Source organism: Heloderma suspectum, chromosome 3 (genome assembly GCF_057233095.1).
Source record: "Heloderma suspectum isolate Gila_16-S chromosome 3, 16-S_ref, whole genome shotgun sequence".
NCBI classification, from domain to species: domain Eukaryota; kingdom Metazoa; phylum Chordata; class Lepidosauria; order Squamata; family Helodermatidae; genus Heloderma; species Heloderma suspectum.
The window spans coordinates 280,298,191-280,321,532 of NC_139460.1; the positions used below are offsets into that span (position 1 = coordinate 280,298,191).

General features: G+C 42.2%; 1 protein-coding gene across 1 annotated transcript in view; it reads right to left on the reverse strand.

Annotated features, from left to right (window-relative positions):
* Positions 1–4,175: 4,175 nt before the first annotated feature.
* Positions 4,176–23,342, reverse strand: part of EPHA4 (EPH receptor A4) — a 186,579-nt gene continuing 167,412 nt past the window's right edge. Inside the window, exons 12-17 of the mRNA XM_084847095.1 lie at positions 23,114–23,175; positions 22,125–22,334; positions 14,854–15,003; positions 12,455–12,648; positions 4,585–4,740; positions 4,176–4,290 (exon numbers count right to left, since the gene is read on the reverse strand). Coding sequence (XP_084703221.1) covers positions 4,176–4,290; positions 4,585–4,740; positions 12,455–12,648; positions 14,854–15,003; positions 22,125–22,334; positions 23,114–23,175 — 887 coding nt within the window. The remainder of the gene's footprint in view (positions 4,291–4,584; positions 4,741–12,454; positions 12,649–14,853; positions 15,004–22,124; positions 22,335–23,113; positions 23,176–23,342) is intronic.

A 23,342-nucleotide genomic window follows, 5' to 3' on the forward strand; every position in this document is an offset into this window, starting at 1 on the left:
AATTAAAAAGAAGAAGAAAGCCAAAGAGATGCTCTTCAGGGAGCAATGGTGCTTCTCCGCAGTCCATCTTCTCTACAGCCAGTGCTGTGTAAACAGGGATAGTGGAAGGCTTTTGCCTCTGGCTGTTCTCCTCCTAAGTCAACATGGGCACCAGAAGGGCTGAGTCCAAGAAAGCAGGGTCTATATTTTCCCTACCAAAAAGCAAACAAACAGTACATCAGTAAAATGTAACATCTCCACATGGGAAGTCCTAATATACTGAGTATACCTGGCAAAACAATGACAATGGGCATGCCTTTGATTTCCATCATAGTAAAGGGCTAGCTTGACTCTTTCTTTACTCTCTAAATGATGTTGCCTAGGTCTTAATCAAGAATAGAATATAACAGTGACAGAAGGCAAAGAAAGATATATAACTTTGAAGGATAGGCATGTTGTTCTTGGAAGCATAACAGTGCCAGAAGGCATGGAAAGTTTGAATGCTTTCAAATTTAGAAACTGTCTTTATCATATCTGTCTATCTATCTCGAAGGATAGGTGTGTTGGTCTTGGAAGAATGCATCCTGCCTCTGGTTGGGGAACTCCTGTGTTCATTCATTAACACGCTCTAAGGCAAAGGAAAGGTACACCTTTAATAGAGGTTGTAACTCATTAGCAGTGCAGATGTTTTGTATTCGTAAGATTCCTGGTTTGATCCCCTGAAATCTCCTGTTAACATAAAGGATCCTAGGAATGTCTCTCGAGAACCTAAAATGCCACTGCCAGTCAGAGAGTCAGAGTGGACAATACCAGGATCAATGGACCAATGGTCTGACTCTCTAAAAGCAGCCTCCTATGTTCATAAAGGTCCCTTTGAGGAACGTTCACTAAATAGTTGCAACCGACAGACCTGCACAGGGGAGATAGGTTTTGTTGACATCTTGGCTGCTCTGCTGAACCATGCACCACAATTTAAATGTAGGGAAATTAATGCCTTCACATGTAAGGGGCTGGTGTGTGTGTGTGTGTGTGTGTGTGTGGGAGGGGGGGCGGAGGGGAGATCCAGAGCACAGGAACAGGGTGTGAGAGCCTGCTTCTATGCCTGTAGAATCTACTCCGTCTGTATAGGGATGAGTATTTCTGAGTGAAGGTGACAGGCTGCTGCATTGACAAGGCATGCAAAAACACCTGGAATTTTCTGGCTAGCATCTAGCACACATGGTAGGCATTCTCTGGGTATGTTCTATTTCAGAAAACACGACATAATGTCTTAAGAATAGTGCACACTCTCCATAGCAGGTTGGTAGCAGGCAAAAATACCCAAAGTCTCTCAGCATTTAAAGTCCAAATTAGACAAGATAGTGAAGTATCAGATTTCCTGTCTCTAATATGACAAAAAGCAGCCATGAAGAGGGCCCCCAACTTGGATCAGGACCAGACTGGAAGAGATATGAGTTTTAATTCTTTACACACCATGCTGTTTTCCCCAGTAAAAATTGCTCCCAGCTCCCCAACGTTGCTATTTGCTCTGTTAGGAAAAAGCTTGCAGGTACATGTAAGCAGCAAGGGTGGTGGTTAAAGGGTTAATCCTTTATCTCCCCCAATCTAATCCTAATTCGAATTTGGCACACACGCACGCATGCACACACGTGCAATCTGCTTTTTGGAAAAGCATAAAGAGATGGGAGATTGTATCATGGATCTCCATTGCCTCATCTTGTTTGGCATTCAGATACTATGAAGGTTTACTGGCAAAATACAATATATTTTCAGTGAATATCAAAGCCTCACATTCTCCAGTCAACTGGTGTTAAAATATGACTGTTTAAGTCACCTTAAAAACACTCACCACACAATCACATTCTTCCAAATAGAAAAGCTTTTATGGGTAATTCTGCAAAAAGGTTTTACCAAGCTGTCATAGTTTGACAGGATCCAAATTTAGCATCCCTGTTCCAAACAACTTGCTTTCAGAATCAAGTTCATAGGGGAAGCTTGTGGTTAAAATCAGCAACTTGTTGTTATAAGTGACAAAAAAAAGTGATGAGTGATGTTGGGAATATGGCAGATTTGACTTGTTCAATTCACTCAGTGCTCCTGGCTTCCAAATAAATGTGGTGACTTCTAGCAAATCAGACTGAAGTGTCACTTTCTGTTTGTGCTAAACCTGCTGTCACAAATAGATAGAACTAGAAAGGGCGGGAGAGGGGGACAATCAAAGCTGAAGTCCTAATCGGTGATGTTGCCTTCCTCAAAATAATAAGCTCAGCTGAAATGGTTCTAACAGGTGGCCTCATCTCTGCACCAAATCATCAGTGGCTTTCCCCATATGCTCCTTTGGTCACAACACTACTTAAGATTTGGATCTAAGGCTTCAATCTCTTTACACACTTATTTGGGTGTAAGCTCCATTGAACTCAGTGGGATGTCTGGGTAAACACACATGGAATCGGCACACCACTTTTGATTTGACAAAACAGAGCAAAAAGGGGGCACAACTATAAATGAAATATTTCCTCTTATATCAGAACTCCTCATACTGACACAAGGTGAGGAACACATGGTCCAGGGTAGCAGGTGGTCTCTTTTAAAAAGTCTGATCAATATGAACAGCTGGATATGGAAGATCTTGGCAAATGAGGCTGAAGCATACAGCACTTTTCCAACTCTTGGTGGTGTTAAGAAGGATAATTAAAATAAAGTGATCATATTCATTTGCCGTGTTCCCCTTTTTACAAAGAATGAATGTTTAAGAGCTGAAATTAGATCCCAACACTGACAGCCCCAGGACAGATGTGATGACGCATAAATTCTGTAACTGTGTGGCAATAGGGTAATCAAGTGGAGGATGGCTGTGACAACTGATCTAAAGAAAGCTGAAGCAATAGTTTAGATTGGTCTACCAACCGATCCCTATCTTGCCATGTATCCCGTGTGTTTCTAATCAGTCCAGATGGCACAAAACCAACTCTAGGGTAGCTCCAAGCTGGGTTGGTATAACTGTCCAAAATATAGGAGGGTATGGATCCTGTCAAGTTTTCTGTCAGCAAACTAGTGCAGATTTTTCTGAGAAAATTGGTGGTCATCTGCCCAATGCACATGTTTGCTGTTTATGTGTAGTGGTGAGTCATGTACCATACCAATGCATGTAGGTATGATCCATGTAATCTGCACACCACAAAATGGAGTGTAAACATCATATAGACTGAGTTTATATAGCGTTCCAAAAATTATGTCCAATGCAGATATGTCAGGCATGCTAGGACTGGGGATGGGGCCAGCTGCTGCAATCTCAATCCCTCACTATGCACAGAAAACAAACATTTGTCTTATTATATTAAAAAAACCCATTGATATTTCACTAATTATACAACATAAATGCATTCCTTATTACTAATAAGGAAATGAAGACACCATGATCACAGTGGGGAAGTCACACATCCACTGACCTTTTCAGTGTTGCACAATCAATTGTCTCTTAGAAGGGCAAAAGGATGCAATTCTGGAAGATCCATAGTCAAGAATGGCTCTCTAGGACATTTTTAAAAATGATGATAGAGATAGGGACTCAGTGTGGCACAACAGCAACCAACACTCCCCCTTCCCCCCCAAATAATAATCCAGTAATCCACAACGATAGTTTTCTGTCTCCGTTTGCAAGTGGACAAATCTTCGAGTGAGAGGCACTGATCGGCCAAACAATATTCTCCCTCAAGGTACCGCTGATTCTCAGAGTATGCCAACATTTCCTGGTACAGAAAATTCTTCATTCCATAGATGAATGAGTGTGGTTTGTCCCACAGATCAAACACAATGATTGTAATCCCAATGGCTGTTGAGGGAACAACCGTACTTTTCTTCGTTTAAGCACAGTATCTGGCAACAAACACAGCATCAGAACTTGTATGTGATGTTGTATACATACATGTATATTACATAATGTCGATCCACATAGAAGTATATTCCAAGAAACAATTTGTTCCAGGGCTGTTCTCAAATGACGGGCTGTCATTTCTATAGGTCCTCTCCTCGCAACACTCTCAGCAATCTTTATATATCAATCAATGCTGCAAATCATCATCATCATTATTATTTCAAACAGCGAGGAGGAGAAGTAAAAAAAGTGCAGTTCTTCAGTTAAAGTGCATGGATGAGGTAAACTAATTTCAAGAGTTTAGAGTTTATTCAGCACTGGCTCAAACCGGAACCATTCTGCCGTGCATTTGTTGCATTTGGGTCCTCATTGCCTGGACGCTGCTCAGAATCTTATTCTGGTGTGCAGTGGTAGTAATTCCAATTCTTGCCAGATCACTGCATGAAGCAAAAAGGAAGAAGCCAAGAGATGAGAACGTGATGCCAGATAGTGACCCAGTAAAATACATTACAGAAAAGCACAAAAAACAAAAATAATGCAAAGCAAGGTGAATGTATATAAATGCTTAATTAAACATCTGAAGGCATTGTGGAGGGCACTTTTAAATTACATACATTCCAGGCTAAAGGCATTCCAATGCTCTAATGAATGTAATGATATGCAGCGCAAAGCAAAAGAAGCCGATTAAATCCAGATTTACCAGTTTTTTTGTTTTACCGCTGAGTACTTACTCCTGGTTCATATGCACCACAGCCTCTAGGGTAGTATAGCTGGCAGCTGTGAAGTTATCCTTGTATCGCTCCATCTTAATAGCTTGGAGCCAATCACCAACAGAAACTACAGCGGAGAATTCAGGAGAACTTGGATCCAAAAGTGCGGTATTAGGCCTAGGATTAAAAAAGAATGGATTAAACAGATATTGATTCAACAACAGTAACAACATCAACAACAACAACAACTAGACTTTAGACTGCACAATCATTTGTACTCAGGATAGATAAGAGAAGCATGGAATCCCTGACATTTGTAAGAAACTAGAGATGTAAAATTACTAAATTCAACTGTTTCCCATACAAATATGTACAGGGCAAACAAGATTCAAAATGTCAAAGGACTAAATTTACATGGCCACAAAGAGCACTTAGGTGCTTATGTCATTTGAAAATGTATATGAAAACACTGTTGTGAGAGGCAGAGATGATTTGAGTTCAAGGTCCCATTTTAAAAAAAAACACAACTACACAAAGTTTTGCATAGTGCACTACTTTTCTGCTAGTGGAGTCAACTCCTGTTATTAACTGTAGGCTTATTTTGAGAATGCCCCTGTCCCCCCTCCCAGTCTTGTGCATCCCTTTTCAAACATTTTCAATACCGTAATGTCACTAGAACACCACAGCAATATCACCATAACCCTATCCCTGGGGTTTCCATCATGTCCTCTCTTGGTGCCTGCCAAGCTACCTTCACCTCCTATTTTTTATTTTATTTTTCAAAGTTTTTTTTGAAGAAAGGAAAGCTTTAGAAAAAAAAACTGGGAGGTTGACATGGGTCCCAGATGCATTCTTTGAAAATAAAAATGTGGGTGGCTGCAGGCCAGTGTGCCCAGCCGCCTAGAAGAAAAAGATAAGCTGGAGCATGTACAGATCATCATAGGAACATAGGAAGCTGCCTTATACTGAATAGGAACATCGGAGAAATTTGCAACAGATGCAAACGAATTCAGATTTTATGAATCTGACCTGTGGATTCTCCAATGGACTGGCTTTTTCTGAGTTGCGTGAATTCTGTGGATTTGCAGACCAATTTTTTACTTTGGGGCAGGATTTGCAAACAGGAAGAAAATTCTCATACAACCCTAATCCCCACTCCCCGCCCCCAAATTCCATCAATGTGTGGATGAAAGAACAAAAGACACCTGACAATCTGCGAAACACAGATGGAACAGATTTAATACAATCCATACATCCATAAAACTGAGTCAGACCCTTGGTCCATCTATCCCAGCATTGTCCACGCTGACTGGGGTCCGCACTGACTGCAGCAGCTCTCTGGGGTTTCAGCATGAATTTTTCCAGCCCTTCCTGGAGATGCTAGGGATTGAACCCGGGACTTCCTACATGCAAATGCTGCCTCCCTTTGTCCCCAACCCCCCACCAATTTGCCCCCCCAAATGTGAGGCAAAGCACTACGGAACACTACACTGGCCAATATAGCTTGTTTCCAAGCTAAATTTGGCCAGTGCAGCATTCTGTAGTGGTTTTCAAACTGGAGGGTGTTTTCCTACCACTAACCTGAAGAAATCTGTGGGGTGCTGGGGCAGCTGGAATATGGCCTACAGGGCTGTCTGGGGAGCCAAAATGTTGCCTACCAAGGGCAGGAAACTTTGGATCTCCCAAGGTTTCCCACCCCTGGTGTAGAAAAAGCTTTTGACAGTGTGTACAAGTCCTCAGTTTAGGATGAATTATATAAAAAAACAGAATTCGGTCAGAAGTGCCTGTTGCCACATTCATCTGTGATGCACAGCGGCCAGAAAACGAAGATCCTTCACAGACAGTTGGGTAAAAACTTGTCTGCCTGTGTAGAATACCATATAATTAAGTGTATTCAGTCATTCCCTACCATTCATTTAAACAAATAGCGTTAACTGCACCATTTTGGATCCCTAAAATGCCACACAGGACACAAAGCTTGTTTAATCCCTAACACTTTGAAAGGCAAGTACGGTCCTAATAGGGACACAATCTGCTGTGACAGAATCATCCCTTCTCTGTATACCCCTTGTCTACCATGAAAAATCAGATCTCAGTTCAACACAACAGAAACATCAGTGGTGGAATTATGCACTTTCATATAGTCTGAAGCTCAGGATTTAGGGAATGCTTCAATCAGGCATCTTCTCGGCCAAGTCTGCAAGCAAGCTAAGTGCCTGCAAACAAAGCAGGGACAGCAGGGAGTTAATCCACTTTAATCAATCAATTTCTGACCAACATGTGTGCCAGGACTAGCATAGAATAATGGCGGCTTTGATCTTTGTTTTGTGGAATCTGTGTTTGTTTCCCAATTCAGATATCTTTGGATTAATTAATATGAGCAGTGAATATACTAATACAGTCTGTTATTATTTTACACCCTTGGCACATTGCACTGGTTTTCAATAGGTCACAGTATTTGCTACCATTGTTATTATTATTAATCATTCTTATTATTACTTTAAAAGACGACTGTTTCAAACACATAGGATCAAAGACTCGGTGTATAACAGACTTCTTGTAAGTTCTTGTCCAGGACTGCTCTCACGTTGAATGAATGTTATTCTAGCAGTCGCCACACCCCTTTCTCTAGCGGATATATTTAGCATGCATCAAAGGGTAAGCTATGGCTAGTTATAAAATGGCTTTTATTTGGTAGATTTCATTGTACAGAGGCACACATAAGCACAGAACCTTTGGTTTGCATTTTGTGCCTATGTAAAAAGATACTTGTGAGACTTGGAGGCAATAAGCAGTAAATATCAGATTCTACGCTGCAGCAAGTAACTAAGGGTTGTTGGAGATCTATGCTTATCAGTGGCCTAGAATCAAACACTTCTGGAGATGATTGAACAGTTGGCACTGGGAAGCTTAAATAATTTAACATGGACAGAGGATACACTGGCCACTCTACAGATGCAGTTAGAGCAATCTGCAGAAAACAGGAAGATAGTGGCCTCAGAGGACTAACAGCCTGTCTTTTGTAATATAAATGATAAGCAATGGTCACCATGGGGCATACCTGCTTAAACATGAAAAACCACTTTTCCTTGATACTGGTTTGTCAGCAGTTGAATCTAGTACTGTCCAGCCTTTTTTGATGCCTACGCTCGTTCAAGGAGGCTCATTTAAAATATGTGCAATTGTGGTTTCCCCTCAGCTAAAATGTGTGTCATTTTTAGAATATTTTCTTCTTCCTTCACATCTTGCCTCTGGTCAACTGTAACACCTTGTTCCTGGAGACACATGACTGATTATGCGCTTCAGGGAAAATCCCCTTCTTTCAGCAGTAAGAACAATTCAAAAACGAAGTGCCTGCAAACAAGAGATCTTATGCTTGTCATCCTGTTCATCTCAGCTGAACGTGGCGCTCTCTATTAACTTGTAAGTTGAGGTCTTGGCATGCCAGTCCAAAAACCAATCATAGTTACACAAGTAGCCTCTCCACAGCTACTAAAAAGAGAGATTGTGTGGAACCTAGAATTTTAATTTTTTTTGCAAGTTGCTTACATTAGCCATGGATTGGATCTTAAGAACCTGAGGATCAGGGGTCCCTCTTGAATGGGGTGGGCTGGGGGGCGGGCTGCTGCTGCAGGAAAGGGAAAATCATCCCCACTTGGGCAGAAGCATCTTCCATGAGTGGAGTTCATGAGAGGACTGGTTTGTCTGTGTGTACAGGGAGCAGAAGGGACTGGGAAAATTCTTCTGCATGGATCTCCTTCAGATTCAACCTCTAAGAGTTATTATTAGCTGCTTCTTTCTGACATAGGTAGCCATGGGGATGGTTGCCTTAATCCTTTATGAGAATGGGACTTAAACTCTTCAGCATCTTTCAGTGTGATCCTATGCATGTTTACAGAGTAATAAATTGCACTGAATTTAATGGGCCTTACTTCCAAGTAAATGTGAATGAGACTGCAGTCCTGGACTCTAATCTGAAACATTTTGATCTGAAACATTTGCCATTTCAACATCATTTTACATTCCCAGTTAGACTTAGGGCCAAATTATATGTTACACAGGAAATCCATGAACGGGTGGGTGGGGTGCTACCAATTTCTTTGAAGCAGAATTAGAAGAGGGCATGTTACATGAGAGGCACAGAGAGCAATCCTTTGTCCCCTACACAGCCTTTTCCTATCGCCACCCCAGCCTCATTACCTCCCCTTCCCCAAAGCCTCCACTAGACAGGAGAAATCGCTTGCCTAGCTTAAATGCAGCAGGAGAGGCACAAGGCGCCTACCACTCTGCATAGGATACTCATAAGCCTGCAGGGTCAGGGGCTTATGAGTACCCAGGGCACAACCCACAGGACTGCACCTGTAGTCTGCTAAAGGTAGCAGTCAAAGGCAAAGCCTATGGGCCCTGTCAGCATCAGCTACTCTGGATCCAGGAACAGCTTCTTTCTTTCCTCCTTTCATGTTGCCAAGAATGGGAAGAAAAGGCTACCTTTGCCTTTTATATTTTGCTTTATTTTAATTATTAATATAATAAATAAAAAATGCTTTCAAAATGTTTTTTTTAATGAGGAGTAAACAATAGGAGCTGTTGGTTTTGTGTGTGTGTGTGTGTGTGTGTGTGTGTGTGTCTTTTGAAATCACAGTTATTCACAGAGAAAAGAGCTTCTACATTCCTGGTATTGTCCTAAGCAATGGGTTGTACTGACGCTGGCCCTTACTCCTGAGCAGGCACTGAGACAGTGCTATAATACTTCTTTGCAAAGCCTGTTTAAGGACATGATGTATCAACACCCCCATTTTTCCTTTAATTAATTAATTTTTATTTATTTCATTTATTTCATTTCTATACTGCCCAATAGCCAAAGCTCTCTGGGCGGGTCACAAAAATTAAAACCAAATAGCACACAATATAAAATATATAAAACATTAAAACCACATGATAACAACACAACCAGAATAAAACCACAATAAAACCTAGCAGCAATGCAGGGATTTAAAATACAGATTTAAAACAGCAAAACTAAACATCTAGAAAGCTAAAATGCTAAAATGCCTGAGAAAATAAAAAGGCCTTCACCTGGCACAGGAAAGAATACAATGTAGGTACCAGGTAAACATAACTAGGGAGCGCATTCCACAGCCGGGGTGCCACAGCAGAAAAGGCCCTCCACCTAGTGGCCACCTGCTTCACTTCCTTTGACAGGAGCTCACGGAGAAGGGCCACTGATGATGATCTTAAGGTCTGGGCAGGCACATATGGGAGGAGGCGATCCTTCAGATAACCTGGCCCCAAGTTGTTAAGGGCTTTGAATGTTGACACTTTGAATTGGGCCCGGAAATGGACTGGCAGCCAGTGCAGCTGGAAAAGTACTGGCGTAATATGAGCTCGCAGGCCAGTACCTGTTAACAATCTTGCTGCACTATTTTGGACCAGCTGAACTTTCCAGACCGTTTTCAAAGGAAGCCCCACGTATAACACATTGCAGCAATCCAGATGAGAAGTTATCAGAGCATGGATAACTGTAGCTAGGCTATGTCTATCCAGATAAGGGCATATTTGGTATACCAGCATAAGCTGATAAAAATGCTCCATGCCACTGAGTTCACCTGTGCCTCAAGTGACAGTTCTGGGTCCAAGAGCACCCCAAACTACGAACGTGATCCTTTAGGGGGAGTGCAACCCCTTCCAGAACAGGTTGAATATCACCTAGCCAGGCAGACAAACCACCCACTAACAGTACCTCTGTCTTGTCTGGATTGAGTTTCAGTTTATTGGCCCTCATCTAGTTCATTACTGTGCCCAGGCCCTGATTCAGAACAGCCACTGCCTCACCTGGGTTTGATGAGAAAGAGAGGTAGAGCTGGGTGTCATGTGCATATTGATGGCACCTCAGCCCACACCTCCGGATAACCTCCCCCAGCGGTTTCATGTAGATGTTAAACAGCATAGGGGATAAAATAGAGCCCTGTGGAAACCCATGGCATAATTGCCATGGCACAGAGCAATAATCTCCCAGCACCACCTTCTGGAGTCGGCCATCCAAGTAGGAGTGGAACCAGTGCAGTGCAGTGCCTCCAACTCCCAACCCAGACAACCTATCCAGAAGGATACCATGGCCGATGGTATCGAAAGCCACTGAGAGGTCCAGGAGAATCAACAGGGTTGCACTCCCCCTGTCCCTCTCCCGGCAGAGGTCATCCCACAGGGTGACCAAGACAGTTTCCGTTCCAAAACCAGGCCTGAACCCCAATTGAAATGGATCTAGATAATCCATTTCATTCAACAGTGCCTGGAGCTGTCCTGCAATGACCCGCTCAAGCATCTTGCCCAAGAAGGGGATGTTGGCCACTGGCCTATAATTGTTAACATCCTCTGGGTCCAGGTTAGGCTTTTTCAGGAGTAGCCTGATTACCACCTCTTTTAAAGCCACAGGCACCACTCCCTCTCTCAAGGAGGAATTTACAACCTCCTGGACCCATCCGGACATCCCCTCCTTGTTTGATTTAATAAGCCATGAAGGGCAAGGGTTAAGCACACAAGTGGTCGATCGGACTTGGCCAAGCACCTTGTCCGCAACCTCAGGCCTCAATAACTGAAACTCATCCAATAAAACTGGACCAGACTGTGCTCTGAACGCCTCTACCAATGGAACTGCATTAATCGTGGTGTCCAATTCATGACGAATCTGCGCAACTTTGTCTTCAAAGTGCAGTGCAAACTCGTCACAGCATGCAACCGAGGGTTCCACAGTCTCTCTCCCTGGCCCAGAATGTAACAGGCTGCAAAACACTCGGAAAAGCTCTGCTGGACAACACTGAGAAGATGCAATGCTGGTGGAAAAGAACTGTCTCTTTGCCACCCTCACCACCACAGAGTAGGCTTGATAATGAGCTCTAACCTATGTTCGGTCAGACTCAGCACGAGTTTTCCTCCACCTGCGTTCTAGCTGTTTCCCCTCTTACTTCATTGCCCTCAGCTCTGGTGTATACCAAGGAGCTGGCCGGGCTCTGCTCAAAGGGAGAGGGCACTTGGTCGCGATTGTGTCAACTGCCCGAGTCATCTCTGCATTCCACAGAGTGACCTGGGCTTCAACAGGAGCACCAGCCATACCAGCAGGAAAATCTCCCAGAGCCCTCTGGAATCCATCAGAATCCATTAGCCTCCAGGGGTGGACCATTTTAATAGGTCCCTCACCCTTGCAGAGGCGGAAGGCTGCCAAGAATCTAAACCTCAACTGGAAGTGATCTGACCATGACAAAGGGACAGATGTTAATTCCTCCACTTTCAGATCACTATCCTCCTGCCCAGTCAAGCAGGAGAAATAATTAATTGATATTAAACCAACACGGAGGTCTTCCTTGAATTTAAACCTTCCTTAAACTTGACATGAGGAAGATAAATAAAAAATAACAATGCAATTCTATACATGTCTACTCTGAAATAAGTCTTATTGAGTTCAGTTGGCTTAGTCCCAGGTAAGTGGGTATAAGATTCCAGCCCAAAAGTCCCTACATTTGTTTCCCATTCCTTCTCTGATTAAAGAACAAGTCTATCTTCCAGAGGTTTTCAGAGTGACCTAAACATCATGTTATAAAAATCTTCAGACCTAGCTGGGCAAGAGAATTGCTGTGCTTACTGAGGTATTACTCTCAGAATCCTATAGAGATCTTGTCTCCACAAAAAGAGCCAATGGAATGCCAGCATAACCAAATTGGGGAATATATTGTTTTATGCTGCATTTTTTTAAAAGTTATTTTCAGGGGAAGCGTAAATAGTCTGGCCGGAACTATTTGTAGACTTCAGCTTCAGCACAGAAGCAGAGGTGAGTTACAGCTGCCTGTCACCACCAATATATTCCCTCATCCATCTCTATTAAGGAAACACAGCTGACCTAGAGTTTTCGGAGCCTGTCCTCTTCAAGCTGTTGGGGTTGCGGATGAGTTTGTCTAGCATGTTGACAATCTGTCCAAATTTAGGCCTGTCACTCCGTTCCTTCTGCCAGCAGTCCAGCATCAACTGATGGAGAGCGATAGGACAGTCCATCGGGGGCGGCAGCCGGTACCCTTCTTCAATGGCTTTGATGACCTAACCAAAAATGCAGCAATAATATTTTAAAAGATCTGAATCACATAATCAATTGCATGCTTACAAACAGAATAACCTTGATTTAAGCCTGGGCATCTAAACGATGGCATATTTAAATAAAACCGTAAAAAAAGTTGTATACATGTTTCAATTATTCTTTAAACAATGCTTATTCTTTTCTTTTTTTGGCATACTGTAATTAACTATTTGCATTATTAAAATAATGGAAGGTGGAGACATTTTAAATGTATTCTAGTCAATATGCGCCAAAATGCATGTTTTAAACTTGGGAACAGAGAAAAAATTGCAAGACACTTCTCTTAGATTTTGTTTCTAAATCTCATGTCTTCTAAGAGGGCATAGTGATACCCTACAAAATAGAGTGGTGGAGGAAATGCGCTTTAAGGGCTATATATACCAGTCTGTGGATTAGCTCTTGGAAATTTGCAACACTGCATCACTCATTAAGATCTTGGTTGTTCTGCAGATGGTTAATCATGTGGGATGGAAGTGAAACCAAAATGAGATTTCCTGAAGTTGTCGATGTATCTCATATGAATCCCAGGGACCAGACTGTACTCCTTTTTCCATGTAATGGCTCAGTTCAGCTCCATTTCCAGTAACACCTGGTCCTGTTTTCTCTTCCCCAAATCTGTCTGTCCCTCATGCAATGTGAGAGGGGAAATTGCCTTGGGCTGTTCTGTACCCATAAAGGCCAGCTGCAAACTGGCCTACCGTGTCACTTAAAAGTGTATAATTATAAACAGTATCCAACATGATCCGAAACCTGTCTGTATAAAAGACACCATAAACCCTTCCATACATATGGCTCATTATCACATGCTGCCTATTTGGCAAACCTACGTAGAATGAGCTCATGCATAATCAAGACCTAGTTCGTGACAGCCGGGTATGCCCAGTTCACAACCCTTCACCCCATCACAGTTGGCACTAATGGGCACTCTTGTTGGTAGTCTTTACATAGAGTAGAAAGATTAATTGGCCACACACATTGATTCACACAACTATACAACTGGTTTCACAAGAAGAGTGGCTAAAGCATAATGGCAAGCAATGTGGATTCATACTTCCATCACCACTAGGCATTAAGGCAAACAGACAAGAGTGTTGTCTCCAAGGCTACCAACCCTGCCCTATTCACAACCACAAAATTAATAACTTTCCAAGCCTTATTTATATTCTAATTTGCAAAGAGAAAGATGTATATTCCGCCTCCTCACAGCCACTGTGAAGTCTTTCTTTATCTATGTGACAATCTGTTTGACGTGAGCTGCATAGCATCTCGTTTATGTCCACTGGTAAAAGGTGTCATAGCTACATCACTGGTCCAATTAATCTGGGCATTCTTCTTGCTCTCTTGTGAGCAAGAGGGCATAAAGAGCATGAGTAAACCTACTTTTACGTTGCTCTGAGTTTCATTTTGCCATTCATAAAAGCTCATTGTGTGTTTCTGGAGTGATTCCGAGGGTTTGTTTTCATGCTAACTACCGGTGACTTTTTGTTTATTCTGAGCTAAAGCATAGGTTTGTCTTGCCCAATATTATCTACTCTGCAAGCATCTACTCTGTCTTTCCCAGCTCTACTACTTGAGATCCTTTAATGGAAGATGCTAGTAATTGAACCCAGGACCTTATGCGTGCAAACCATGTGCTCTACCATGAGCTATAAGCCCTCCCCAAATATATTCCGCATCTAAAGGAAATTAAAATGAAATCTCCTTTCAGCTTCAATGCCATTCACATGTAAACAATACTGGGAACTTTTCAGTTCTACATAAGAAGGAGGGTGAGCTCTCAGATATTATCCAACTTTCTACCTCTGACTAAAGTGCTGTATGTTTCATATCTCAAGATTAAGGAAGGAAGAAATGTTAATCTACTTATAAATCATCCTGGTAAAGGTTATATCTCATTTTTACTGGACTGTCTTCCTTTTTAGAATGTTCTGCTGTATTAAATTCCTCTTCTTATTATTCAATACTATTCTACAAAAGCAAGAATTTTATTAACTCCCTCTTGGAATGAACTGAAGTAGTCCAGATGGTACAGTTAACGGGAGTTGCATAATTTACAAGGGGTCATTTACTAAAGCCGTTTTTTTTAATGTTCTCAGGCAGCTTAAAAATGCAGTAAAGCAAACAAGCAAGCAAACAGTAGTATTCATATGAAGGTAAAAGACACTTACATCTTGGTTGGACATATCCCAATATGGCCTCTCTCCATACGACATCACTTCCCACATTACAATTCCGTAACTCCAGACATCACTGGCTGATGTAAATTTACGATAGGCAATTGCTTCTGGTGCAGTCCACCTGATAGGAATCTTTCCACCCTGCAAATAAATCAACAAAGGCATTTATATAAGAGCAAGCACTTTAGGTTTACACATCATCATTTATCTAAAGTAATGAGGATATGTTCATGAGGAAGTGCCAAAATGATCCCTAAAAAGGCCACTGTTCTCTTCAGTCTGTCGATAAAAGGAATATGGGAGTTCAGAACACAAAGACTCTGCTTCTGCTTTTTCTAAAAAAAAGGAAGTTCATTGATGGTTTTGGAAATGGTTTTAAAAGTCTGTAGGACAGTAGGAAAGAGTAGAATTTTTGCTGTTTGGGGTGGGGCTTCATTGTCCTACTCAGGGGTGAGGAACCTGTAGCCCTCCAGATGTTGTTGGATTGCAACTCTCATCAGTCCCAGCCAGAATAGCCCATGGTCAGGAATGATGGGTGTGCTGTAGTCCAACATCTTGAGACCCGCATGTTCCCCAACAATGTCCTACATAGCAATTTACCTCTACATAGCTCTTTACAAGGAGAATACATTATGTAAAATAAGCAAGAATATGCAAAGTTCCTTACAGGTTGTAGAATGCTCCTCTTAGAATTTGATTATCCTGGCACAGAGTATTTTTTTTTTTAAATCAATACTACATACATGCATTGTCAGAAGCTACTGATGAGGAAGGGAATGCCACACATCTGGGGGGGGGGGTTAGTCACAGGGATGCAAACCAGGAAATTGTTATGTGTTTTTGCCCCATCCAGTTCATAACCATCCCTCTCCTTAAGGCTATACTAATGGAGCTAGGAGTTCATAATGGATCACAGGACTATCACTGCATACTTATCATTTAGATACTTGCTAGTAATGCCAGGGTTTTGGTTGTCAGCTGCTTGCTAGGCTTGTTTGTCCAGCTCTTCAAAATATATGCACTCCGTTGAGGCCTACACTTAGCAAAGAACTCTGTGCTCTGTTCTTAACTGGTCAATACGTTGCCTAGAGTCATACATTTTTAAGCGCTTTATGAACAAATATACTATCTTGATTGTAAGTAAAACATTTGGAAGCTGCAGTTAGAAAGCATGCCTTCCTAACACCTAATCACACAGTTAGTAATTTATTAATGGCTTAGAAGTAATACCATCCTCATTATCTGATTTAGCTTCCTTGAAATAAAAAAACAAAAATTAAAAGTGTCATAGACTTCTCTATTTCTTTTTGCTAATGATCTGGCTAAGTACCTCATCTATTACTTTTTATTCTCTTCTCTTTTTTTATGCCTTCTATGGCTTCAATATGGTTCTCTAATGAAGGCTTCTGAAGTGCATATCGGTCCCCATAAATGCCACTATCACTCAAACCACCCCCGTTTATGTTGACTAACTTGTTTGTGAGTTCATGATGCCATATTAACACTTGCCCCTTAAACAATATGGAACTTAGTTATGTATACTTATATATTTATTTATATATATATATATTTAATTAATAAATAATACACTCTGGATCTATGATCTTGAATATTCAATACTGAAAAAGATGGGATAATGGCTCAGGCCAGTTGAGCAAACTGTCTGCATTTATCAAAGAACAAGTTAACCCTGACAAAGAAAAATTAGGTGAGGTCCCTATCTAATTTTGTCACAAACTCAAGGATTAAACTATAAGTTAAAATGCTGTGAGAAGCAGAATACAGTGGAATTTCCTGTGTATGCTTTACCACCAACTGGAAAGCAGCCAATGACACACAAATTTTAAAAAAGGGATCCAGTGAAGATCCAGGAAATTACAAGAACATTCACTTAGCTTCTGTCCCAGGTAAATTGCTGGAAAGTATTATTAAAACTTGAGTTATTAAACATATAAAATAACAATGCTATCCTTGGAAGAACTGCGATTGTTTCTGCAAAGAGAATTCTTGCCACATCATCCTTTTAGTATTATCTGAGTGTCAACAAATATGTAGGCAGGGATAATCCAATAAACATTATATATGCTGGACGTTCCAGAAGCTTGTGAGAAAATCCCTTACAAAAAGCTCATTAGTATACTTGGCAGTCATAGGATGAGTCTCCTTATGAATCAGTAACTAGTTAAAGAACAGGAAACACAAGACAGGAGCAAAGGGGTGGGAAGTAAGCAGCGGATCCCTAAGGATCTGTCTTTGGTCTGATGCTGTTTAATTTATTTATAAATGATATGGGCTAAGGGATTAGCAGTGAGATAGCCAACTTTGGCAGCCAACTTTGGCAGATGGCACCAAATTATTTAGATGATGAAAATCCAAGCACACTGTTGAAGAGTTACAGAAAGATATCTGAACTTGGTGAAAGGCCAAAAGTTCAGTGTTAGTGTCAAGTGACACACAACAGAGCAAAAATGTTCCACATTTACACATTCAAAACGGATAATTCTATCAGTGGCTATTAGCAGTGATGATGAAGATACATTATTAGATTCAAGACCAGTATGCAGCATTGGCTGTATGTTGCCATAATTCAGCCACTGACCATGAGAGCTGGGGATGATGGGAGTTGTAAGCTGAACACAACTGGAGGGCACCAGGTTAGGGAAGCCTGCCTTAATTCCCTGCTTGTAGGCAGGGATGGCTGAGCAGAAGGTTGCTTCTCACTCCCTCTCCCAAAAGAAAAAAGAATAAGCCCCCTTTGAGCAGCTGCCTCGAACACAGAAACTACACGGGGGGGGGGGTGGTGGAATTCTGATGTTAGATATTCTACTTGAAGGGGACAAATTCTGTTTTTGCTTACCAGCTAGGATGGCTTTTCTCCTGCTGGCTGGCCAGCATAAGCAAAGTGTGCTGCTATGGTCCCTTCTGTGTCAGTACGCTCAAGCTGCTGTGCTGGCAAAATGAGAGTATGGTTGCTGAAAGCTACCTCCTGTGGATGACTTGTAGGCTTGCTTGTTTGGCGAGTTTCTTAGCCACCAAAACTGCTAGCCAACGGCCAGGAGTAGGTGGGTCTGCTCTCTCCACTTCTGCCGAAGACTGAGGAGAGGCAATTATCAGAAATCGGCATCTCCTTAGCTCTTGAGGAACCAGATGGAGGCCTCATCTACATGGCACTGCTTTCACACTTCACTCTGTCACAACTGTGCAGCATTTCAGCTTCCAATACTGTGGGCTTCCCTAACAGACTCTGCCATGCCCTTTTTTGCCAGTATATTTTAATGTGCAGATGCGCAGTCCCGTGAGCATGGCGGTGCGACACTTCAGTGGCTGTTTTGTGTTTTAGGAGTTCTGTTGTGTCTGTCTGTCCCTCGTTAGGTAAAATGTGGGTGTTCCGTGCTCCTTCATTCTATGCCAACTGTTTGTCAGTTCCCCAGCCTAAGACTCTCGTGATGGTTCGTACTCACAAGGCATGGGTGGTACGTGCCTACCCACTGCTCTGAAATGGTGGCTAGAACAAAGTTAGTCCTCCCTCAAGACCCCCCTGGCCCTTGGGCACTGAGTCCAAAAGCAACCTTTGCCAAGGTACGAAGCTGCAAAACTGCAAAAGTGTGATTAAATAAACGAAAACGCCTCTCTGTGCCTCTGTAACCATGCAGCTGTGAAGGGAGGGGTGGAGTAAAGGCACATCACAGAGTGATGCAAGCACAACACATGCCTACAACACACCCACCGCAAAATGCAAAGTCAGTTGGGGAAGGGACAGACAGCTTGCAACCATGGGAAACCCGCAGCAAACAAAAAATATCGCAGCAAAACGCCTCCTTGGAAATCCGCATTTTCCGGGAGAAAACCATGGATGGCTGCGAAGCGGCTACTACGTTGTCTGTCCCGAAGGACCTTGACTCACAGCCATCCTGGAGTAAAAGGCTCATGTAGATGGGGCCTGAGACTTCTGGGTGTCCACTGCTTGAAGAGCTTTTTGCCACAAAATCGCCTTTAGCCTATTGGAATGATTTTTACGGGCTTGCTTGGAGAATGATTGGCAATGTTGACAAGTCTCCACAACGTGGACACCCCCAAGACAAAGCAGGCATAAAAAATGACCATCCGACAACGGCAACTTGCTGCCACAACGGATGCACTTTCTGAAGGGGGCCTTCAGTGCCATACACCAGGAAGCCAAGAAGAAAAAACAACTAACTATTCTAATCTACTTTTTAAAAAGCTAACAAGAGAACCGTGAAAAAGATTAAAGACGAAAGATGAAGAAGGAAGAAAAACTCAGCTGTAAAGTCCTAACAAAACGGACAAAGTTCCCAAAGAGGCAGCCGTAATGGCAGCTGAAAAGGAACTGAGGAGATCGGCTGGAACCCACTCGGATATGCGCAGTAGGATGGTGAGGGAGGGTTCCTGCCAAAAACAGTGTTCCTCAGCTATGGAAGTTTCCTGAACTGAGGCTGCGCACAGGCACAGGGCCCATATGTGTGATGCACAGAGACCACGAAGAAGAACTTTGGAGTTGGGGCTAAAAGCCACCCACACAGGACATCCAGAGGAGCTAGCTTTTGCCCCGAAGCTCCTTTTGCCCACCTATATAGCGGGCAGAATTGGGTGGCAGCCTACTCGAGGTGGGCTGTGCCAATTCTGCTTACAGAAATCAAATAGGATTGTGCACTTTTACAAACAGCCCGACTCTACTTGGTTTCTCGCAGCATGCCAGCTTGTGCTCCTGGAAGCATCTATCTGGCCACTGATAGATGGTAGACTAGATCAGGGGTGGGCAAAATTCAGCCCACATGTACTCCCCTGGCTGTTTTTGTAGCCCCACTGCCTCCAGACCACCAAAATTCAGTGGAGTAGCAGCAAAATCTCCACAATTTTCCTTTAAAACAAGGTTTGGGCTCTGCAGCTGCGTGGCAGTTGGGGGTAAGAACATGGCCTTTGTGGGGCAATGCATTCCACTGACCCCCAGAAAATGCCCACCCCTGGACTAGACAGACCTTTATTCTGATCCAGCAGGGCTCTCCTGTCGATATGTTCTTATGCTTGTGACACATCTGCATGTATGCACTGAACCACCACACAGCTGGTGGTGGTTTAAAAAAAGCTTGCTGCTGGGAACAGCTACAGGAAAATATTGAGAAAGACATGAGCACACACGAAGATTTCTTGCACTCATGGTATTTGGTGTCTTTGGATTAAGGCCAAGGTACAGCTTCTTTCCTTTACTATGGCAATGAATAAAAATACATTTTACCCACACAGCCCATATGGTTGACTTGGCTTGTCATTATATCTGTGGGATTTTTTTAAAGAACAATCATAATTTGAAATTCCTTCCGCTTACTCAACGGCAGTCCTCATTCAAATTGTCCTGAATAGTGATACCAAATGAAGACAATGCACTGTAATGCAAATTATAGATATTTGTTGCAGTTCTCTTGGAAGGGAAAACACTTTACTATATTTGCACTCACCCAATTGAAAGGACCGCTTTTCAATAGTTTACCTCCTGCCCTTCTGTTTGAACACAGCTCTCTAGAAATCTGTCTTGGCTCAAAACCTCACTGCCCTTGTTAGTGGGAAATTGCAGGGCTGGACACCATTAAATACTTACAAGGCAAATTGGCTCCCTCCCCCACCCTCTTTAATGAACTGCATGTTCATTACAGGGGAAATGTAAGAATTGAACAGCACAAACTGGGTTTTTCTAACAATCTCTGCACTTGGGAGAACAGATGGAGAATTGCGGGCATTTAAAAGCAAAACATCTAACAAAAAATACAAATCTACATTATAAACCTTGTACCTCCCTTTATCCTGAAGTGTATAAACTTCAAGGGTGTTTGTGATCATCAGAATATTGCTTTACAAGCTGCAGTGTTTGCCTCATTAGACTTTATATGCAGATGACTAAAATCTATCTAGAAAGTCAGTAAAACTATGCCTATTAAATCCTGTTGTTCTATCTCTTTAGGCACCAGCCCTAAATACATTCACATGCATAAACACACCACTGATGTCAATTGGACATATGTGCACGTAAGTGTTGATAATCATGCTATGACCTCCTTTCTTCCTGCTTTTCTCAAAAGATAGTAATATGTTCGTCTTTTGTAATAATGAGGAATGACAAAAGGTAGATGTTATTTGTAATCTATTAGGCACACACAAACTGAGGGAAAAATCAACCCTGCATTCACAATGAGGCTTTCTAAAGCAGTTATAGTGCCACCAAGGTAAATAGAATGCATTCAGTTCAATATAGGAACATAGGAAGCTGCCTGATACTGTCCAACTAGCTCAGTATTGTCTACAATGACTGGCAGCACCTCTTGAGGGTTTCAAATAGAGGTCCCTTTACCAGATGTAACTGGGAATACTAGGGATTGAATATGGGGCCTTTTACACCATGGCCCTTCCCACATGTTTTTGGATATTGGCATGCTTAAGTCTTGGCAGAAACAGAAAGCACCTAAACACAATGGTTGAAATTCTGTCGCCACTGAAACAAATACCATAGGGGTGTAACACTGAAAACCATAGGGGTGGGGATATTTCTTGTATACTGGATATAATGTTGCATAAGAGATAGATAGGTACTTCCAGCTTTCCCTCGTGTTGTCATTTTCTGCAAACAAATGGACAAATCAACTTTTAGCCTCCTCCTAAGAGTGGCTTAAAATGTATTGTTTACTTGTGTGAAAGAACTACACTGGTGGTTAAAGCTGGGGAAAACATGGAGAAAACTTCATGAACATATACTACAATTCTGCATGCAGACTTAGGATCATAGCATCATATCCCCTAAAGCCAGATCTGCGTCATAATAGATGGCTATATGTCCAAGAAGTCAACGATCCAAGAAACTTGAACTCAGAATAAATTGTGAATATGATATCTTCATGTTTTTGAATGGTCCAGGAGACATTCAAAAGAAATGGCAAATCATAATATTAGAAGCAAAGGACATGAACAGCGAAGTTACAGGTCAGCTATTTCAAAGTACATGAAATTTCTACAACTCCATAGCTGTTGTGGTTTTGTATGTATATGAAATAATGAGGGGGGGGGGAATCCTTTCCTTTTGTAAGAAAGTAATGACTGAGGTTCTAGGACCTAGAACAGCCTTCCCCAACCCGATGCCCTTCCCAACCTGACTGCAACTGCCATCATTCTCAGCCAGGAATGATATGAGTTGCAGCCTACCACAGCTGGAGGGCACCACATGAGGAAAGCCTGCCCTAGAATGTTTTTTGTCTTACCCTAGTAGTATAGGCTGCTTCAGGGTCATCTTCCAGAACACGGGACATGCCAAAATCAGAAACTTTACAGACCAAGTTGCTGTTGACTAATATGTTTCGAGCTGCGAGATCCCGATGCACATAGCTCATGTCAGACAAATACTTCATCCCAGAGCCAATGCCTCGAAGCATTCCCACCAACTGGATGATGGTAAATCGGCCATCATTCTTCTGCAATAAATAAATGAATAAATAAATAAAATTTGCAGTAGAAAATGTCAAAGAGCACACCCCTCTTTGTCCTTATGTCAGTGTTTCTCAAACTGGCATTAGAAGGGGAATGAATCAGGATATCTGCCTGCTTCTTACAGCTACTGACAAGGAAATGTAAAAACGATGCAGTAGCTCTTTCTATACTCCCTTCTTGCCAAATCACTCTGGGAACGATGCAGTTAAGGGTGGAGTCACCCCCACAAATCCAACGTGGATCTTTGAGGATCCACTGACAGCGAGCTGTGGATGGTAAGGTAGGAAGGCACCACCTGCTTCAGGACCCTCTCTCTCCATGGGACGTTGCACTAACCCCCCTCTAGGTGGCTTGCTCCTCCATGGGGGGATGCTCCATGGTTTTGAGAACTGCATTCATTTTTTCAAAAAATGTACCTCTACATAATTTCCTGCCTTGCCACCTAGCCCTACAATTCACCAGCAAAGTACAGTCCAGTGGCTTCTGGGGATGTGTGGAACGTTCCAGTTTTAATTAACCTACAGCAATGTGAGACTTTTAATGAGCATTTTAATCAAACCTGCTTTTGATTAAAGATGGATTATTTAGAGCCTACTATTTTATGCGTAACCTCAATGTTGCCTTCCTACCCCTCCCAGCAGCTGTAGCAGAAAACACACTAGTAAGCATCTCTGAAGCATAATTCTGTCTCATCTTCAAACTGCAAAGGATAAAGATATCATAGTGTTTTCCTCTTTGGGTTTATTATATTGCAGGCACCTACCCTGAGAAAGGCATCCAAAGAACCATTCTCCATGTATTCAGTTATGATCATGACTGGTTTGCCTAGAAATTGGAGAAAGAAAACACGATTCATAGATGCAGACAATTAGGGGAAGGGATATTTTTTACCATCTAATTTAATTCCAAAAGTACCTAGGGTTCTTCCTCAGCTAGAGTGAGCCAGAAAAGAAATAATACAGAGCTGAAGTGTTCAAGAGCTCCAGCCAGAA